General features: G+C 41.3%; 1 protein-coding gene across 1 annotated transcript; it reads right to left on the bottom strand.

Annotated features, from left to right (window-relative positions):
• Nucleotides 1-837: 837 nt before the first annotated feature.
• trdmt1 (tRNA aspartic acid methyltransferase 1) lies at nucleotides 838-16,263 on the bottom strand. Its single transcript, XM_084048811.1, has 11 exons — nucleotides 16,136-16,263; nucleotides 14,320-14,429; nucleotides 12,654-12,730; nucleotides 12,414-12,485; nucleotides 11,086-11,151; nucleotides 9,201-9,270; nucleotides 8,948-9,028; nucleotides 7,000-7,337; nucleotides 4,766-4,823; nucleotides 3,387-3,516; nucleotides 838-1,519 (listed from the first exon to the last, which is right to left on the bottom strand). The coding sequence occupies exons 1-11, from the start codon at nucleotides 16,197-16,199 to the stop codon at nucleotides 1,419-1,421; spliced, it is 1,167 nt and encodes a 388-aa protein (XP_083904937.1). The 5' UTR covers nucleotides 16,200-16,263; the 3' UTR covers nucleotides 838-1,418.
• Nucleotides 16,264-19,681: the final 3,418 nt, after the last annotated feature.

A 19,681-nucleotide genomic window follows, 5' to 3' on the forward strand; every position in this document is an offset into this window, starting at 1 on the left:
GCTGAGAGTGACAGAGATGCTGCTCTCAGGACCAACCACAGACACTGTACTGAGGTCTGACCTGACCGAAAGCCACTAATGCCCCAAACGCCAACGGAACCTCTGCAGGGGAACTTTGCACTCACCCCCCCCCCCCCACTGTTCCCGGACCTGCACACGTAAGTACCGGTACCCACCATAAAGTTCTCCTAAAGACACCAAAGTCGATGTGTTTGTGTTTGGACGGATGTAATTCCATAGCCGTTAACAGCGCTTTATTGGCAGATTTACACAGGATCCATCACATGCTTTGAGGAGATGAGTAACCAAGGTGTGCGTGCATGTGTGTGCGTGCATGTGTGTGTGCGTGTGTGTGGTTAATGGCAATGTGAGGAATCCATTTAAAAATGCCCTCCTGAGCATTACTAGGGCAATGTCTAAAGATGAAAATTAAGAGTGAATGTGATTGCAATAAAAATGCAATCATAAAGTATTTCAGTTTCTAGGAAACATTAACCACTTAAACCCTATTATACTTATATTATATATTATATTGGGAGCCTGATGCCTGTAAAAACACTTCAAACTAACACTAAACTTACCAAACTTTATGAAAAAGGGCTATTCTGATTCCATAAGTAGTTTTATAAGATGTTTTTGTTTGTTTTTTAAATATATACTTTATTAGAAGATTTCCATTGTGGTTGAAGACAATACATTACCTATCAACAACAACATCATGACAGACCATACATTACATACTGTATCAACAACAATACTAAAAGAGTGTGATTTCAAGGTGTTTACGTTTATGTTTTAAGAGGCATCAGACTCCAACAACAATTATGAATCGGCCAACATGTCCCAATAACTGAAAAAGATATATATATATATACTGTATATATATATATATATATTTTTTTTTTTTATTATTATTATTATTACGGTTTTGGTGATAAAGGACCCACATGTTTAAAAGGCTGGTATGCTTCTTTAACATTTTGTGAAGTGAGTCTGAAAGGGTTCAAAGGCAGCATTAGAACAGTGTTGATCGAAGGTTCAGAATATTGGAACATACAAAACGATATTTTATTTAGAGAAACGGATACAAAAAAAACATTAACGTAACGAATAGAATACATGTTCACCATTATAGTCCAGAAGTGCTTTTTGTTATTTTGGTTGCCTACCATTGAACAAGCTGTGCGTAGCAACAAATGTTCATTGTCCGTTAACCACAATGCCACTTCCAAACAGGAAGTACTTCCTTGGATGACCGTCCGGATGGTCATCATAGGCGAAAAGTTCCAACCAAGAAATGTGTATATTTCTCTGTAGTCAAGTGCAGTCTTTGGTGGTCTCAAGCTCTACGGTTACAGGCAGACAACCAATAAGCGGAACAGTGTTGTTGTTTCAGTTATATTTCTGGTGTGTCTGTGTTAGGATACCATGAGCTGGATGAGCCTGGCCACCACAAGCACATTGAGACTGTTCCCCAGCACTCGATACTGCTGCTTGACCGATATCTTCTCTGGGAAGGCTGCAGGTGCAAGTGTTGAAAGAAATAAAGAAAGAAGAAGGGGATTTTCAGTTTTATAGTTGCACCATTCACACACTAATTCAGCATAGCGATAGTTCATGTAGGCACGGAAGGCAGGAGGTTTACATGATATCTCACTCTCCCCGGACCCCCCCCCCCCCCCCATTCATTCTCTAACAAGTTCATTAATACATACACCTACAAATAGTCTGTCTCTCCACGTTCAACCTCTCTTCATTCTCATTTGCTACAAGCTAACTCACAAACACTGTCATACCCACAGTGCATCTCAGGCGGTTCATTTAAGCAGTCTCTATTCACTGTTCATTCTACGTGCTTCGCTGTCTCAGCTGGTTGTACAGCTGTCATTTAAAAAAATCCCTCCACCTCCCCAGCCTCCTCCCTGTGGCATTTAGTTCATATTTACAATTTAGGCATTTAGCCGACGCTCTTAATCCAGAGCGACTTACAGTAAGCAAGGACAACACAAGATAATACATCAAATGCATAGAACTAGTAATCTAATAGTAAAGTAATACATAAGTAAACCAATAATCTAATAATAACTAATACATACGTAAACCAAGAACCTATCATCAGCCTGTACATACACACTATATAGGATGCCAGGTCAACAATGACCTGGCATATGTCTACACTGTAGACATATGCCAGGTCATTGTTGACCAGTACATAACATGCTATCTAAGTTACATGTTAGCCTTTGCATAAGCCTGCAAGGTCGTCAAGGCTAGGGCAAATGGTACGGGCTGAGGTGGAGTCTGAGGAGGTGAGTCTTCAGATTACGGCAGAAGATTGGGAGTGAGTCTGCAGTTCTAATTGCTATGGGGAGTTCATTACATTGTTTGGGAGCCAGAAGGGAGAAGAGTGGAGGATTGTGTGGATTGTACTGTGGTTCTATGGATTGTACTATGATATGTGGTAGTTCAATTATGCAAAAAAAAAGTTCAATGTTATGTTCATGTAATAACTGTATCTTATGCTCTGCTCCTCGGAGTTTGTGATCTCAGACTCTGTGTCATGCTTGCGCAGGTAATCTGTAATATCTATCACATGAGCAGACTCACACCGCCAAACTGAATGCAATATCATTGCAATAAATGGTAAATGGTTAATCCTGAATGTCTAAATGAATTAGAATTACCACAAAGTATTCTTCAATCACCAATTGAAGAATACTGATACAGCTGTGGGTGTGTGTGTGTGTGTGTGTGTGTGTGTGTGTGTGTGTGTGTGTGTGTGTGTGTGTGTGTGTGTGTGTGTGTGTGTGTGTGCGCGCCCGCGCGCGCGTGCAGGCATTAGTCAGACAGTAAAATTGCTGTAGATGCAGATTCCACAGAAAATAAAACAATCAACCTATCTTAAAATCCCAGTTACACTTCTTAGCTGTACAATTGCTGCAACAACACTGCTTGCTGTGAGACAAACTAATAAAGAATAAATAAATGTATTCATAACTTGTCTACCATGCAAACAAGGAACTACACCAGTACTGTTTTCATTTTGAGGTTAACACTCACTCAGTTGTTTTTATTGATGAAAAGAAGTGCACTTCTGCAGTCAATGTAAACAATATTTGGGATTGACTAGTCCTTTGAAGTCCTTCAATTCAATTCAACAGCTGACTTCAAATATATGCTTACTCTTCTGCGCCTACTGTACTTATATGGCCTGTATATGTAACTTTTACAGCTGTACTGTCTCTGGTGCCTTAACTAACTAAACAGACAGACATTGTCTTTCTGTCTGTCTGTCAGAGATCAGTAATGGGTTCTCTCCAAAACTAAGACCGTACCAAAAATGTGCCGTGAGTCGGGTTAGTTAGTTATGGTAAATGTTAACTTACAGAAGTCCTGTGGGAAGCCCATGAGGTTGGCGATCTCTCTGGGAGTGAAGTAACGCAGCTTCAGTCTGGACAGACGCTCCAGTTTGTCCTCTTCTGACATCTGATCCAAGCCCTTAAACACAGCCTCCATCTGCACAGAGAGCAAGTTCAACACAAAAATATGAAATAAACGTATGTTATATCATAATTTTGGGGTTATAGCTTCATTGACTTGTTTACCGTACTTTATACTTCTTGTACTTGCTTGATGGTCTGTATTGTTGAGAACCACCTACTGTACTGTAAGCATTTCGTGGCACTGTTTGCAATGTGTGTGATGACTGCATCATGTTCAAGATTTGTATTGATACATCATGATCTTGATGACACGCACGCACGCACGCACGCACGCACGCACGCACACACACACACACACACACACACACACACACACACACACACACACACACACACACACACACACACACACACACACACACACACACACACACACACACACACACACACACACACACACACACACACACACACACACACACACACACACACGGCAATAACAACAATAACAAAGGAAAAGTGCAAAATTTCAACAGCTCTGATCAATTTGAGATAAAGAAGGTGGTATGAGTACACTCATAGTTGCGATTTCCCTACTATACATATAATATAGGTGTAGCAATTAGGTACATTGTCCAGTAAATGTAAAAAGACAGGAGCCAGTATGGCTTGTTTCAGACAGAAGCTGAACTGAGGTGCTGCATACTGAGCCAGTGTAAAAGCAAGGCAAGCTTATTTGTATAGCGCATTTCAGTTCAATCAATGTGCTATACATAAAACATTCAAGGAGCACTTCACCTATTTTCAACCTTACCTTTATATAATTGGTCCTCACTAATGCTCAATATAAGATGCCACAATTTCTGTCTACTCACTACAGGATGTGTTTCATTGGTGGACTGTGGACAGTTAAGAAACCTGCCTACCAATGACATCATCGATGGGGATTCCAAGATAATAGAAACTACTGCCTTTCTCTTCCTTGAAAGTTAGCATGCTTAAATAGAAGCCATTGTTCTTGCATTAATAAAAAGATATTTACCGAGTGAGGGGACAGTAATAGTGCCATCTCATAATGAGCATTAGGGAGGACCAATTACAGTATATGAAGATAAAAGTGTTCCTTTATGCAAAGGAAACACATTATAAAAAGGCGTTATTAGAAAACAATAAAAACAAAAGAAGAAAAGTTCAAATGAAATGTTTTTGAACTGTGAATCATGCAAAGCTACTCTAGTGGAGTCCCAGAATTTAAATATAATAGCTGGAAATGAGCTAATAGGCCCCGTTTAAGGAAAGACAAGAATGAAGTCACTTCCTACCTCTGTTTCCACACAGGACTGCAGTACAGAACCGGTTCCCTCCACATAATGACCATAGCTGTTAAAGGGAGCACAGGAAAACACAAATAAATGGAAAGTCAAGCATTGTGTCTTCATGATTCAGACATTTTTGGGGGGTCTATGTGGCCTAATGCAACGTAAACTGGGGTTCCTTGAAATGAAGAAAGTTTGAGAATCACTACACTAAGCAAGACCAACAGGTAAAATCGTGATTTTATGCTTCTGTGTCACTTTGGCAGTAAATACATGCAAGCTCTGAGGATACAATATAAATGCCTTCTGGTGGTCAGTCACACGTGTGACAACACAGACAGTGCCAGAGTGAGGATGCACCTGTTGCCTTTGAGCTACAGAAAGACCAATGTTTTCCACAAAGCTTTTCCTCTATTTTCACTAGAGGAAAAGCTTAATTGGGGAGGCAGGTTGCTAGGTTGCATGAAGGTCTCAGAACATAGTTAATCTCCTTAATCTTCTTAATACTTGTTAACTTCTTAGATCCTTATTTGTTAGCAGCTTCAAGCCTTCAAAGAGTGAGAAAGAGCAAAGGAGAGAGAGCAAGAGACAGAGAGAAAGAGGGACAGAGAGACAGAGACAGAGACAGAGAGACAGAGAATTGACGAAAATAGATGAAAATAAATGAAAATAGATGAAAATAAATGAAAATAAATGAAAATAAATCTAACCAATATGTATGGTAGAGTATGTTTAACAATATAACTAGTACATCTGCAGTAGTTGGAGGTGATCTCCCTACTCTTCCATTGATACATTTACAACAGACAACGGATATAAGACTTACTGTACTTAAACCCTATATGCTTCATTGACCGTTGTGAGCTTGTAGAACGGCTCTTTTTGCAGAATGTTTGCTTATATGAGATTCCCAAAATACGGACACAATAGGGTTCATGTGGTTAATAAAGATTTTAACAAGTTGCTTGTTCTTTGCCAAACCACAGCAATAAATGTTCTATCCTCATCGGTGCTCCTGTCCAGCAGCCAATGTTTTGGACCCCACGGGACGCCACCTCTCCAATGAAATCTCACCGGGCACCTAGGCTCCATTGCAGCCTGACAGAGTGTCGCGGGTTCGAGTCCCAAAAAATCCCAGAGTCCCCAAAAAAGTCCCCATAAAATAAAGTTTAACGACTGAACATTTTTGACAGGCCAAGTCCCAATCTGTGATTTGTGAAACAGCATGAAAGGATTCCCCCTTACTAGTGCTCTGTTTACTAAAACAATTAGCACAATGTGTGAAATTATGATGTTTACGTATTATCGGTCTAAATACATTCCCACTGTACGTTCCCACTGTTCTACATTACATACAGCCAACAAGTTGAAGAAGTTAAAGGCCTTTTTTTATCCTACAATAAATGTAATATCTATTATTACTGTAGGGCTTGACTTTATCACCCACATGCTTTAGGGTTATGGCTGATTTATACTTGGTTGTGAGCCATGCATTGCACTGAAAATAGCAGATCTACAATCTACAACACGTAGCAGTTCTGCCATTTTCAGTGTGCGTGCGTGTGTGTGCCCCCCCCCCCCCCCCCCCCCCCCCCCCCCCATCCCACACACGCAAACAACAATAATCATCCCTTAGAGCAGTGGTTCCCAAACTGGGGGTCAGAACCCCCAGGGAGGTCCCCAAATTATTTTGGCCGGTCCCCAGATGATTAGCAACATTATATTGTTTTCTCACTCAACAGTAAACAAATCAACATACAGTTTAAGGTATACAGGGTATCTGCACATTTCTTAATGACAATTGGAGGACTTTTAATACCTTTTTAATACCTCAAAAATGAAATTAAAATAAACTAATAATAAGACCATTACTACATAAACAATAACCAACAAACTATACTATAAAACACATTGTCAAATATTACCTCAAAAGAATATCTAAACTTGAAAATATCCGATCTACAAGCTTGTGCTTGTACAGTAGATCTGCGATCTTCAAAATATTTACCTGTGGAACCGAGTCAACTAAATGTAATGGCTCAACTCATACAATTCCAAGTGCTTGCCAGGGTGGGGGGTCTCCAGTTCAGTTCTGATTATTTTGGGGGGGTCACAGCCTGAAAGGTTTGGGAACCCTTGCTTTAGAGAAAGCCAAGAGAAATACATGTTGACTATATGGGGACTCAGTGGAAATTACTGAAATCAGTCGTAGCAACTAAGAACTCAGAATCCATGCGTACCCTTTGGTGAAGCAGACGGACCTCCGGCAGGTGGGCCTGACGATGTCCATCAGCATAGCGTAGCGCAGCAGGGTCTTGGGAGGCAGGAGGTACCGCTCCATCCCCGCTCCCTCTCCCCCCTCGGCCTCCGGCTCCGGCATGAACTCCCGGATCTGCCGGAGCGACGGGTCGCTGTTCTGACTGGACTTCCTCTGGACGTCGCGTGCCGTCTCCAGCTTGTACAGGACGCCCCCGGCTTCCTCCGCCTGTGGGCAGGTGCCCGGGCAGGAAGCGTGCGAGGCGGGCGCAGAGAGGTCCGAGGCTTTATTCTCAGCGGGTGGCGGGAAACCTTCTAAGATCTGCTCAGAGGGACAAATATGCAGACATTGTTGTGGCAGGTGGGAGGAGCATGTACTGAATATAGTTACTGGGTGTCAACAAACATGTCACTCAGTGTGATCCTGAGGAAGGATACACAAATGAATGATTGAAATGCTCCTGTACCGTGTTGATGTTTGACATCACAGCTGATTTTAATTGCACCGGGTCTAAGGGCTGCAAAATGTAGGCTAGCTATGATGTTAACTAAACTTTTCCTTAACTACATAAACCATTTTGTCCTTATTATGGAAAAGTCATAATACTGTAGGTGAACAATTTTGGTGAAAATAGCCAATCTATAAGCTCAGAATGTGTCACATGACATGTTGTGTATTTCCGGTAAAGAGATTTGGTGTAGAGGGGAAAAGGAGCTGACAAAGTAAAGGTCTACTGAATGTTCTCCCCGTCTCTACCTCGGAAAAACTACACAGCAGTGCACTGCACACACGTTTTGTTTGGTCTCTTCTCTCTTATCTTGTTTCTATCTAGACTATTGGAAAACTGACAGTTCTCAATAAAAACACTTATATGGCCCATTATGTTATACCAGAATTAACTGTTTTCTCTGCTGACATGAAATGTATGAGCAAATTAACTAAACACATCAAGGACCAGTGTTAGATCATTCGTCCATTTGATTTCTTCTGTCAGTGCCTGTCTGCAACAGTAATCTTTGAGGAGATGGGAAAATCTTACAGTAGAGCAGGACAACCATCAGTGCAGCACTAAACCAATCACGCCTTTATGGTAGAGTGGCCAGACAGCCAGCCATTACTCACTAAAAAGGCACAAGATAGCCTGCTGAATGTTTGCCAAAATACATCTTAATGCCACTGAGACCATGAGATCAAAATCTTGGTCTGATGAAACGAGGATTGAACTATTTGGCCACAAAAGTTTATGGAGGAAACCAGACACTGAGCATCACATTAAGGGGCTGTGTCCACACAAAGCATTTTTTGAGTTGGCAGCGCCTGTCTGCCATTCTAAGGTAAAGACACGCTGGTGCGCTCCTCTTTCCAGCGCCTGAGCATAGCGCGCTGCCTGGCGTTTTGTTGGCGCAGCGCCCTGTGCACTTAAAGTTGGAAACAGTTCAACTTTTGGAGAGGAGCGCTGCTCTTTTGGTCCTCCTGGCTGTGTCTGACAACTCTATAACTCTACTGTACAGTCAAACACAGTGGTGGCAGCATCATGTTGTGGGGATGTTTTTTTCTGCAACTGGGACTGGGGGAGTAGTCAGGATAGAGGGATATGCAGAAAAATATAGAGCAATCCTGAGTGAAAACCTTTTTGCTCAGATTCATAAGATTGAATTCTGATTCTCAGGATCCCATGACTAGGTGAAGGTTTACATTTCAACACTCTGCATCCAACATTGAATGATTCTGCCTAGAAGAATGGGAGATACTCCCAAAATAAATATATACTATATATGAATGTGACCCAATTCCATTTTTTTTTGTTCACACTCCTCACACTCCTCAGCAGACAAGGCTGCACTAGCAGCCTTGTCTGCAATCAGGAAAGGTTAACGGCATTGTATTTCTGTGTCACTGTGACACCACTGGTTAATGTTGGGCCCACTTACCTCTGAGTGTGTCTGGAAGGAGAAGCTGCCTGTTTTTCTGGCAATAAGGAAGTAACGCAGTCGCGAGTTTGGGATGCCAAGCTGTGTTCAGAAATGAGAGGAGAGGAGAAGAGAAGATTTTTACATAATGAGTCTCATTTGGAATGTGATAATGACAAGATGTATGATGGAGTCTTAGTTGGCATATCATGACAAGTATAATTAAGACTTATTTGGCATATGATAATGCCAAGGTGCATAGATGAGGTCTTACACTTGTCGGTGAGACCATGAGCTCCTGAAAAGTGTATCCACAATTCTTCAGTGTTTCCACCAATGATTCCCTAAATAAAGAACAGAAACAAGAAGTCAAGACCAATATCATGTCTTACAACATTAAATGACATAGTTTGAAGAAGAATATGAAACTTTGTTGTCCAAAAGTGTATACATTTTCTGGGCAAAGGACGCCACAAAGAACAACCAAAATTGTGTTGTATTCATCTCAGATTAGGGGTGTGCCGATACACTAATTTCACGAAACGATACGATACGATATTTGGCTCACAACTTCGATACGATTTCGATACGATACGCACTTTTTTTATTATGAAAATAAATGGGGGAGAAAAAAAGGAAATGCAAACAAATAATTCTGTTTTTGCATTATTCAGACATGCAAACTTGTAGCTTTTCAGCCGTTTTGAATCCAAATAGGGCAATAGTGTGACACCTGACCCAAAAAAAAAAACATGTTGTCACCCTTTTCACCTCGGGGCTGTTTGCATGCCTGATTATTTTGATTGGTGTAAAAAAAAAAAAAAAAAAAAAATGTTTTTGTTTTTTTTCAAAACGATATTTTTTTTTCCCAAAACGATACATATCGTCGCGAAAACGTATCGCGATATATCGCGGGACGATATATCGGCACACCCCTATCTCAGATATAAGTGTTTTCCAGACTAGGTTATAACCTGCCTTTCCTTCTTTCTTTTAAAGAAAGTTCAGATGTTCACGGTGAAGGAGCCAAAACTTTTCTGTGAGAGAAGGCAGAAGGCAACATTCTTTAGTTTACCATCCTGGCAGGCAGTCAGGCTAATGCTTTTAGAAAGGCTACAGTCGGGTTTCTTTGACCAGAATCCCCAGGGAAGGTCAAAACACACACATAGCCTGACCCACTTACCCATTGGCTGCCCGCCAAGTTACCATGGGGACTACCCCCCCCCCCCCCCCCCCATCCCCCCGGGCCCCACCGCTTGCACCCACCCTCGCTGTCTCCACTAGTTATTGTCCGTCCGACATATCGGTTCCATCGAAATATCGGGCATGTCGGTACATTTTGTACCATATCTGTACCGGCTGCTTCACTATATCAATTATGGATATCATCGGCCATGAAGAATTCATATGGGATAACGTCTAGTCCAGTAGTCTCGCAAACCAGACAACTATTCCACAATCTCTGAATGCTACATAGCCTGGAACTACATGTACACCTCCTGAAAGCTGATAACAGGAAGATGTCATATTTGTCATTTCCATTCTCGAAGATATACTTTAAAATATCTTAAAAATATATTTTTGCTAAGGAGCAAGGCCAGCATATATATGCTTCTCATAATTTTATTTACCATTTTCAGTGCTTCCGTTGCACAAACTGTAAGGATGTCACAACATATTGTCCTGTGATACTGTATATTGCGATATTAAAACGTGATGATATGTATCGTCGTGATGTCATACTATATCACAAATCGCGATTTATATTTATTTATTTTTGCCTGGTGAATGTTTAGATTATAGATGATGGCCAATGTTGATGACAATTAAAACTTAATTTAAAAAAACATTATAATAATAATATCATATGATATCGTATCGATATTGTGAGCCCAATATCGTGTAGACTTATAGTCCAGTGGTTCTCAACCTTTTTATTGTTTATTTCAAGAACTCCCAGCTTGATAAGAGATAAATATGATTTGTATCTCTGGGACTCCAATCTACACAGTAAAATCCTTGTTTAACTGTATGATAATGTTAAAGACGCATAAGTGTTCCATTTAATTTGGTCCCTAACCATCAGTCATTTAGCTGGGGACCCCCCTGGAACCTCCTCCTCACGTTGAGAACCAGTGCTCTCTAGTCTCCGTGGTTACCTTGCCGAGGAGGTCTCGAATCCCTTGACGTTCTCCAGCAGGATGAATCGAGGGGGCGTGGTAAGCCTACAGGCAGGGGAGGGGACAGTTGTTAAAAATTTGCACATGTGCTACAACACTTAAGCAATGCATCTGGTCTGTCCAATGTGATTGTAATGGCCATGTCAAATACATAAATCAATCAATCAATCAATGTTTCAATAGGAACTAATGAGCATGTCACAGTGAGGGAGGGCTCATTGATTGGAGGATCGGATGGCTCAAGGAAACCCTGCCTACACCACATGGACCTACGACAGACCAGCTGTGTCACACCCTGCAAGGACCCCCCCCCCCCCCATCTGTCCCATCTGTTCCATCTGTCACTGTAAATATTGTACCCAGTACGACTGCCAGATTATCCTGCATGTTCTGTACATTTCAGTGCTGTACTATTCGATGCAACTTTTTGTAAATAGTAGGCCTATACTCGACTGAAGCCATTCTTAGTCATAGGTATTTGTCGACTAACCAATTGATTTAATCAACAAATCTGTTCAATTGTGCATTATACAATTATACAGAGAGCAGCCTTTGGTGGGGTTGAGAACTAAACATTCTAAAGTTGATTTCACAATGGCTACTAGCTATTTAAACTTACAGACTGGTAGAATTAAAGAGTCACTGTATATCTAGAGTTTACAAGAGATAAGATGATCTCATCATGTTTTAATAAATAATTAATTCAGCATGGAATAAAGCTTAGAACAGAATACTAATGCACTAATAAAGTCTTGGTCGACTAAGACCAAATCAACAGATTGATTTATCGACTATGAGGGGACAGCCCTAGGAAATATGCTAGTCTGTGCAATATACTGTATTGCTCACACTATCTTTATTGCATAAATACTCAATACTCATGCCCACAAGAGCCATTAGTCTTAGACATATATATCTAACTCACCGTCATACAGTAAGTACTGTAAGTACAGTCTATCTGTGATTTCTTTGTTTGCCAAATTCCCTGTGCATGTGAACCAACTCTGAATCTGATTTTTTTTTAAAGATGTCCTTATCTCAGCAACTGCACCAGCATCTCAAAACCAGCAAGAGCCCATCACTGAACAAAACCTTATTCTGTGTGTAGGAAGTGACTAGTGGCTACAGAAATAGACTGGCGGCAACAAAGAGGGGAAGCCCATCCACTACGGAGGTGAGGTAGAACACTGACTGTAAAATGACTGCATCATGATCACATCTAGGACAAAAGCCAGCTGTTCAGACAGAGAGAAGGACACATTGTAGGACAGAGTGAGTAGTGGTGGTTGATACGAGCTGTGTCTGACCTTGGAAGAAGACTGAGAATATAAAGAAAGCTCTTGGTTCTTGGGTCAGCCGTGTCTCCCTGCAAACCGATTCTGTACAGAGACACACAGGGCAGGTGAAAAAAAAAAGCTAAAGTGGGAGCAGTTTTGTAGACAGATAAATAACTATGATGGTATTATTTTGGGGGGTTAGATTCTTCATGCATCTCTCTCTCTCTCTCTCTCTCTCTTTCTCTCATACATAGAGATGTGAAAACCTACCTGGTGAAGGGTTGACATGGTGGACTCATCAAAATCATGTCAAATGATAATTTGTTGAAGTTATCCAGTGTCATCCCCTGAAAACAAAGAAATCCAAGCTTATACAATATTATGCATAAATAGCGCCACAGGCTTACCAACTCCAGAATAAATCAACAAGGCAACACTGCCATGTCATAATGACTGAACAAAACAGTATTCCATAATAACATAAAAATGGGTCAAACTTATGTAGGCTAAATCAGTGCAACATGAAACACATTTAACATTTCATACTATTTTTAATGTTTAACCACTAAAAATACTATATACTTCATTGAACAGGGTCCCCCAGGGGTCAATACTTGGCCCCCTCTTTTTTCCCTCTACACCTAATCCTTCGCCACAAATAGCAGATCAACATAAGCTCACAAGACAATACAGTTGTGAGCTTGTAGATCTGCTCAAGTAGTGTCTTGGTGGAGGGGAGGAGGGGGGAGGAGGGGGGAGGAGGGGTACAAAATGGAGACAGACCAGCGTAAGTTCTCTGAGTTGCAAAAAGAGGCTGTGCTTCAATAGCGGCATTTCTCATGTGAGTGCTAATCTGCTTAACCCAAAATCCAGTATATCAAAAATATGAAAAAGGTAGCACATCCCAAATTTCATTAGCCTGGTTCCAAACCATAGACCCCGCCCACTCTCTGAGTGGACTGCCTCTTGGTCTGGTGTTGAAATGTGAGCCTAGGATATCTTCGATACCCTCCACTTAAGTACCGTCCAATGAGAGTCGGAGGTGGGGGTGGGTCTAACGACAAACCAATCAGCGAATATCTGCTAAAACAAGCTGTGCGAGGACATCAGATGTAGGCGGATCAGGCTAAAATGTCATGTCAATAGAGGACAAAATACTCATATTTCAAATTAAGTTAATTTGACACACACCCAAACACTTCAACAAAATGTGTTTCGGGGTTTCTTGAAAATAGCAGATCTACAAGCTCAAAACGTGTCTCATCGGGAACAAATTGTGAGCTTGTAGATCGACTATAGTACAACGAAGTACGAAGTATAATGTAGGGCTAAGTGGTCAATCAGGCAATTCGATTTAGTCAATTATAAACAATGTTTTAGAACATTTTGGGGGTGTTCATTCGTTGATAAACAAGAGAAAACAATGCTTCTCGATTATTCAGTTATAAGTCTGTTATTGGTTCTAAGTATCGGTTTCAATATATTTTTGGGTAATTGCCCAGCCCTACCAGGAGACAGGCGAGGGGACTGCCTGTCTGCAATGCTTGCTGCTGCTGAGCAAGCATTGGACCTTTACTCCTCAGTAAAACCTCTGCAGTTACACTTTTACCTTAAACACCTAATTAAAAAGCTACAGTCACGGGACAGTGTCAGCAGCAGCAAAACAAATAACCGTTTTTTTTTTTAAGCTTGTGATTTTATGTATTGTGCCAACATGGTAGACAGGATATTCATAGTAGTTCAATGTAAATTAAAGGAAAGAAATTCGAATGATCATCAGCTGGGTCGTGTCTTATATATTTTCGCTTGTTTGCAGAGGCCATGATGGGGTTAGTAAAGGACGGTTAAAAATTCCTTGCCTTCAGAATGTAGGCCAGGTTGACTGTGGTCAACCACCCTAACCGACCCACCCTCCCTCGCCCCCATCAACACACACCTCTATGGTCTTGGGCCAGAGGGGCGTGTCCGGGAAGTTGTGCCTGTAGATCTCATTGGCTGTGGTGTTCACGTCCACGGCGGCCACGACCTGTGCCGCTACGCTGCTCTCTAGAGGGAGAGAAAGCTCTATGACCTGGATTGTTCTGAGTGATGCACACACATGTTAAATACACTGTTATTTAATGTATGCATTTGTAACTCGGAGGTTAACCAAATGGACCCGTTTACATTTTCACACTGTCAGAGTTAATTTAACACTTTGACTGTGTACTGGATATTGGCTTCCATGGTGCTCAAACGTCAATCACTTGATCAGTGAGTCCAGACTGAGACTATGGAGGTTCTGTCTGGGACGACTTGTCCAGTTGTTCCCCATAGCAACTCCATAGAAGCAGAGCTAAACTTTAATCAACTTTACTTAACAGCTTGTGAACATGATATTTTTCTTTCTTGAAACATACATATGTTGACTTTTACTTTGAAGTCAGGTTATAATAGTGTAAGGTTATTGACTTAGTCTTAGCCATTAAAACCTAGATATTTGTTTCTGGTTATTGTTGTCAATTAAATGATGTACATACAAAACACTGTCCTTATAATCCTTAGAAATTAGACAAACCAGGTTAATATCCAACATGTAGACATGAGACATAAGAACAAAGGTCAAAATAATGACCAAAAACCCACAAATGTTGCTCCTGTGCAACAACCTTGCACATTAACGGTACAGCTTTGCAAACACTTGGAAATGGTTATAGCAGGGCATATAGTATCTGGATAGATTCCGTCTCAGAGCTGGGTGTCATTCTTTCACTATATTGCTGGGTAGCTTGAAAAAGGTTCCATCACTGCATTCCCACTGGCACATCAACAGATGTGCAGTTTGCCATTACATCAAAGAGATAATTATCCAATCCCCATCAGCATCATCCATTTGTAGCAATACTTTTGTACTTTTACTCGAGTACATTTTGAATTCCAAATTTTAATTAAGTAAAGAAAAATGTGAGTACTTTTTCCACCACTGGACAATGCATGGTTCTTAAAGTGGGGTTCCTTGAGGAGGTTCCAAATGGACCCATATACAGGTCAGTGACTCTCAGAGTTATGGGGGTCCTTGAAATGAAAACAAAGTCTGAGAACCACAACCACTGAAGGCTAACATCAGGCCCAATACATACAGAGCAAACACTACTTCGGGTCTGTTTGTCCATAGCATTAGAAGGCGTTCTCTTTAACGCCATGTTACTTTCGAGCTGAGTCTGTAGTAGTAAAAAATAAGAAATACACTTCGCTACTCACCAAAACAAAGACGGGTTTAAGATGGTGAAAGCCTGCATTCCTTAGTTGGAACACTCCAACTTTGGACAGAAAAGAAAATATTCCACCAGATGGAGAAAAGATTAGTTATTCCACTGCGCCCGCTACAGATCTTGTCAAGCGAGAAATGCCATTGACCATATCTGTAGGGGGCGCAGCGGAGTAACTAAAAGACAATTTCCTTCCGGAGAAATATTTTCTTTTCTGTCCAAAAGGTGTACTTTAGACGTGGGGTGGGGGGCACTGAGTGTTCCCACTAAGGAAAGTAGGCTTTCACCATCGTAAAACCGTCTTTATTTTGGTGAGTAGCGAAAGCGTATGTTTTATGTTTTACTACAGACGAGAGGCTGCGCAGCCTGCGCTGCCACGGGTGTGCGGGAAACGGCTCGAAAGTAACATTGCGTTAAGGGGAACTCCTTCTAAGCTATCTCTCAGTCTCAGATACAAAAACCTCAAAGAAAGACAATATGCACACTTAAACATAATGTACATACCTTTCAAAGCATAGTGCATCCCACCAATGCCACTGAACAGCTCTAAGACCCTGAGACCGTCCATTGTTGACGTTAAACAATCTGACAGAATAATGTAAATACAATACACGTGTTTCCAGACGTGTGCCGTTCCGACCAGAAACATCGTCCGTGGAAAGGTTCCGGAGACATTTAGTTCCGCAATCATCAATAATAATAACAGTAATAATAATGATGATGATAACTATTATTATTATTACTATTTATACAGTGTTTTTTAAGTACTAAGTACTTTAAGTACAATTTTGAGGTATTATACCTCTATACATTTTGGCCATTTGAAAATAGCAGATCTACAAGCTCACAATGTGATGCATTGTGAGCTTCTAGATGAATGATCTACTTAATCAAATAATGAATACAAATCTTTAAAAAATGGCAACACCTTGTGATCTTGTAGATCTGCTATTTTTAAATATCCAAAGTATAAAATAGGGCTTTAATGATCAATACTAGACCAATAACATGATATATAATATATATATCATGTTATTATGATTCTGACACGGGTAATCTGCATAATGGGTACTTTTACTTAATACTTTTGTACTTTGACATCTGTACTTGAAGTAAAGTCGTTTTACACATGGTATTGCTATTTTTACTTTAGTCCAAAATCTGAGTAGCCTACTTCTTCCACCACTGATGATGGTGGTGGAGGAGGTCAGTGAGGCAGAGGAGAGACACGTTATTGTAGGTGGGGAGGAGTATTTTAAAGTTGATTCTTTGTTTATGTTTTTTGTATTTTTTTATTCCCCTTTTTCTCCCTACTGACTCAGTGAGGAGCCCCCACCGGGAGGACACTGACAGGTGCCACCCCAGCCCGTAGGATTACGCGCAGTGACAAATATCGCCCTCTCCGCCTGGCTTCTAGCCCCCAAACACGGGCCAGTTGTGTTCGTGTAGACAAAGCATGATTCTTTGTTTAATGCCAATGCTTATCATGTCAAGTGCTCATGTGTTGTTTAACAGAGTCATATTCAATAGAGATATCAATGCAAACTTCAAAATGTAAACGTCAAAATGTAAATGCGTTGAGACTCCCCAGCATGTTCAAAATATGTTGGTCTGGCTCCAAATAACATGGTTGTTATGATCATATGATTAGGACTGACATTTATCAGTATGTTGACTCACTCTCATCTGCATAAGCACATACTGATACACTTGACCCCATGGCCATCAAGTGCTTTATCAGATATACTGACGCCTGTGCACAATGATACGAGATGCATAGCTGTTGTTTTCCTACTCATTCTGTTCTTTTTAATTTCTCATATCTTCTCGTGACTCAACTGAACCATCGCTCACCACCCTTAGAGCAGTGATTCTCAAAGTGGGGTCCGGGGATCCCCAGCAAAATGTGTTAATATGGCATGTCAATCAGTCAAACCACTTTAGCGCTATTTTATACTTACAGTAAGCACTTATCAATCTAGGATCATAGGTAAATCAAGAACCTATTGTCTAAACAGTATAATATCAAACGTAATAATCTGTACATTGAAACTATAGAAACTTCTACGGGCTAAGGTGGAGTCTAAAGAGAGAGAGAGTCTGAAGTAGCCTCGATCTCCAGGCTTTTATTTTCCTTCGCGTTTAAGTCTGAAGAGGTGAGTCTTCAGATTACGGCGGAGAATTGGGAGTGACTCTTTAGTTCTAACTGTAATAGGGAGTTCGTTCCACAGTTTGAGAGGCAGGAGGGAGAAGAGTCTGGGACGTGTGGAGCGTTGTCCCGGATGTTTTAGGGAAGGTTCAAATCAAATCAAATCAAATCAAGCTTTATTTATAGAGCACATCTAAAACAATCGAGATTGACCAAAGTGCTGTACACAGTAAAATCAAAGCATCAACAAAACATTATGCATGTGCACCCACATAGCATCAAAACACTCAACAAAACATAATGCATGTGTATCCACATAGTATCAAATGGCACAATTGAAATAAAGATATGCTGGTTCAGACAGCTTCCCTGTGTTAGCTGATTTGAGTGAGTGGGAAGGGTTGTAGGGTTGGATCAGGCTTTGAAGGTATGGGGGTGCCATGGCTTTGGTTGTTTTGTAGCCAACATCAGTGTTTTGTACTCTGTGCGGGCAGTGACTGGGAGCCAATGGAGGGCAAGGGGGGAGACATGTGAACATTTTGGCTGGTTGAGGGGCTTAGGTGCACATGCTGGGAGTGGGAGGCCAGTAAGGAGGGAGTTACAGTATAGTCAGGTTTTGATATGACTGAGGTCTGGATAAGGAGCTGGGCTGACTCCTGGGTAAGGAAGGGTCTGCTCCTTTGAATGTTATAGGGTGTAAACCTACAGTATCCAGTGACCTCTGCAATGTGTGGCTTGAATGAGATCTGACTGTCCAGGACAACAGTAGACAGCCGACAGTAGATATTATTGTCTACCTGTGACACTGGGCAGGAAAACACAGGTTTCCTCATCATTAAGAAGGTGCAATGACCTGTCACACACACATGAAATGGCCCTATGAGGAAACATTATTGCATGTTTTCATTCTCTTTTAAACGATCGGCTAGTGCAAGATTGCATAGTTGCATTATAAGATTAGTTCACGTTTTGTAGTCCAGGGTATTGGACTACAGAATGAAATGCCTATACTTTCAAGCTGGTGTCCCTATTTTGGGCGTTTCATTATAGGCACATAGTTTCCAAAATATTTGAAAATAGCAGATCTCACATTGCCTCGTGGTAATACAGTAGATGTTATTTATAGTAGTCAGACTCTGTCTTTATTCTATTCTCTATTCTTATCAGCACATAATCTGTGTTTCATACACGCTGTTACTGCTAAAACACCTGCATTTCCCCAAATAAACCAACCCTTGTCTAGACGTAATAAACTGGACCTGAGTTGGCTCATCTGTAGCTTACACGGATCGCTTTTTCCCGTCTACGGCAAATCTCATTCTATTTTGGGCTAATGTCCCCCCAGAATATGGATGCAGGGGTTCATGTGGGTAATAAAGGTTTACCTCAATCCTATTAATGTTTAATGTATTCTGTGCAGACTAGCAGACCACTGTGTGTGTGTGTGTGTGTGTGTGTGTGTGTGTGTGTGTGTGTGTGTGTGTGTGTGTGTGTGTGTGTGTGTGTGTGTGTGTGTGTGTGTGTGTGTGTGTGTGTGTGTGTGTGTGTGTGTGTGTGTGTGTGTGTGTGTGTGTGTGTGTGTGTCTGTGTCTGTGTGTGTGTGCTAGGCTAGCCAGGGGACACAGCACTGGAATCAGCCTTCATTAGTTGGTGAAACTGTGTGATCTAAAGCCCAGGATGTCTCTCATCGGGGTACGGGGGAGTGGGGATATGGAGGGCACATGCAGTTCAATGGCATTCCTCGCTTTGTGAGTGGGAAACACCCGAGGAACAATAGCAGACAGGAGGAGAGAGAGAGAGAGAGAGAGAGAGAGAGAGAGAGAGAGAGAGAGAGAGAGAGAGAGAGAGAGAGAGAGAGAGAGAGAGGGGTGCAATGCGGGGAAGCCTGTTCACTGTGTCCC

This window comes from Gymnoscopelus microlampas, assembly GCF_963454915.1.
Source record: "Gymnoscopelus microlampas genome assembly, chromosome: 22".
NCBI classification, from domain to species: Eukaryota; Metazoa; Chordata; class Actinopteri; order Myctophiformes; family Myctophidae; genus Gymnoscopelus; species Gymnoscopelus microlampas.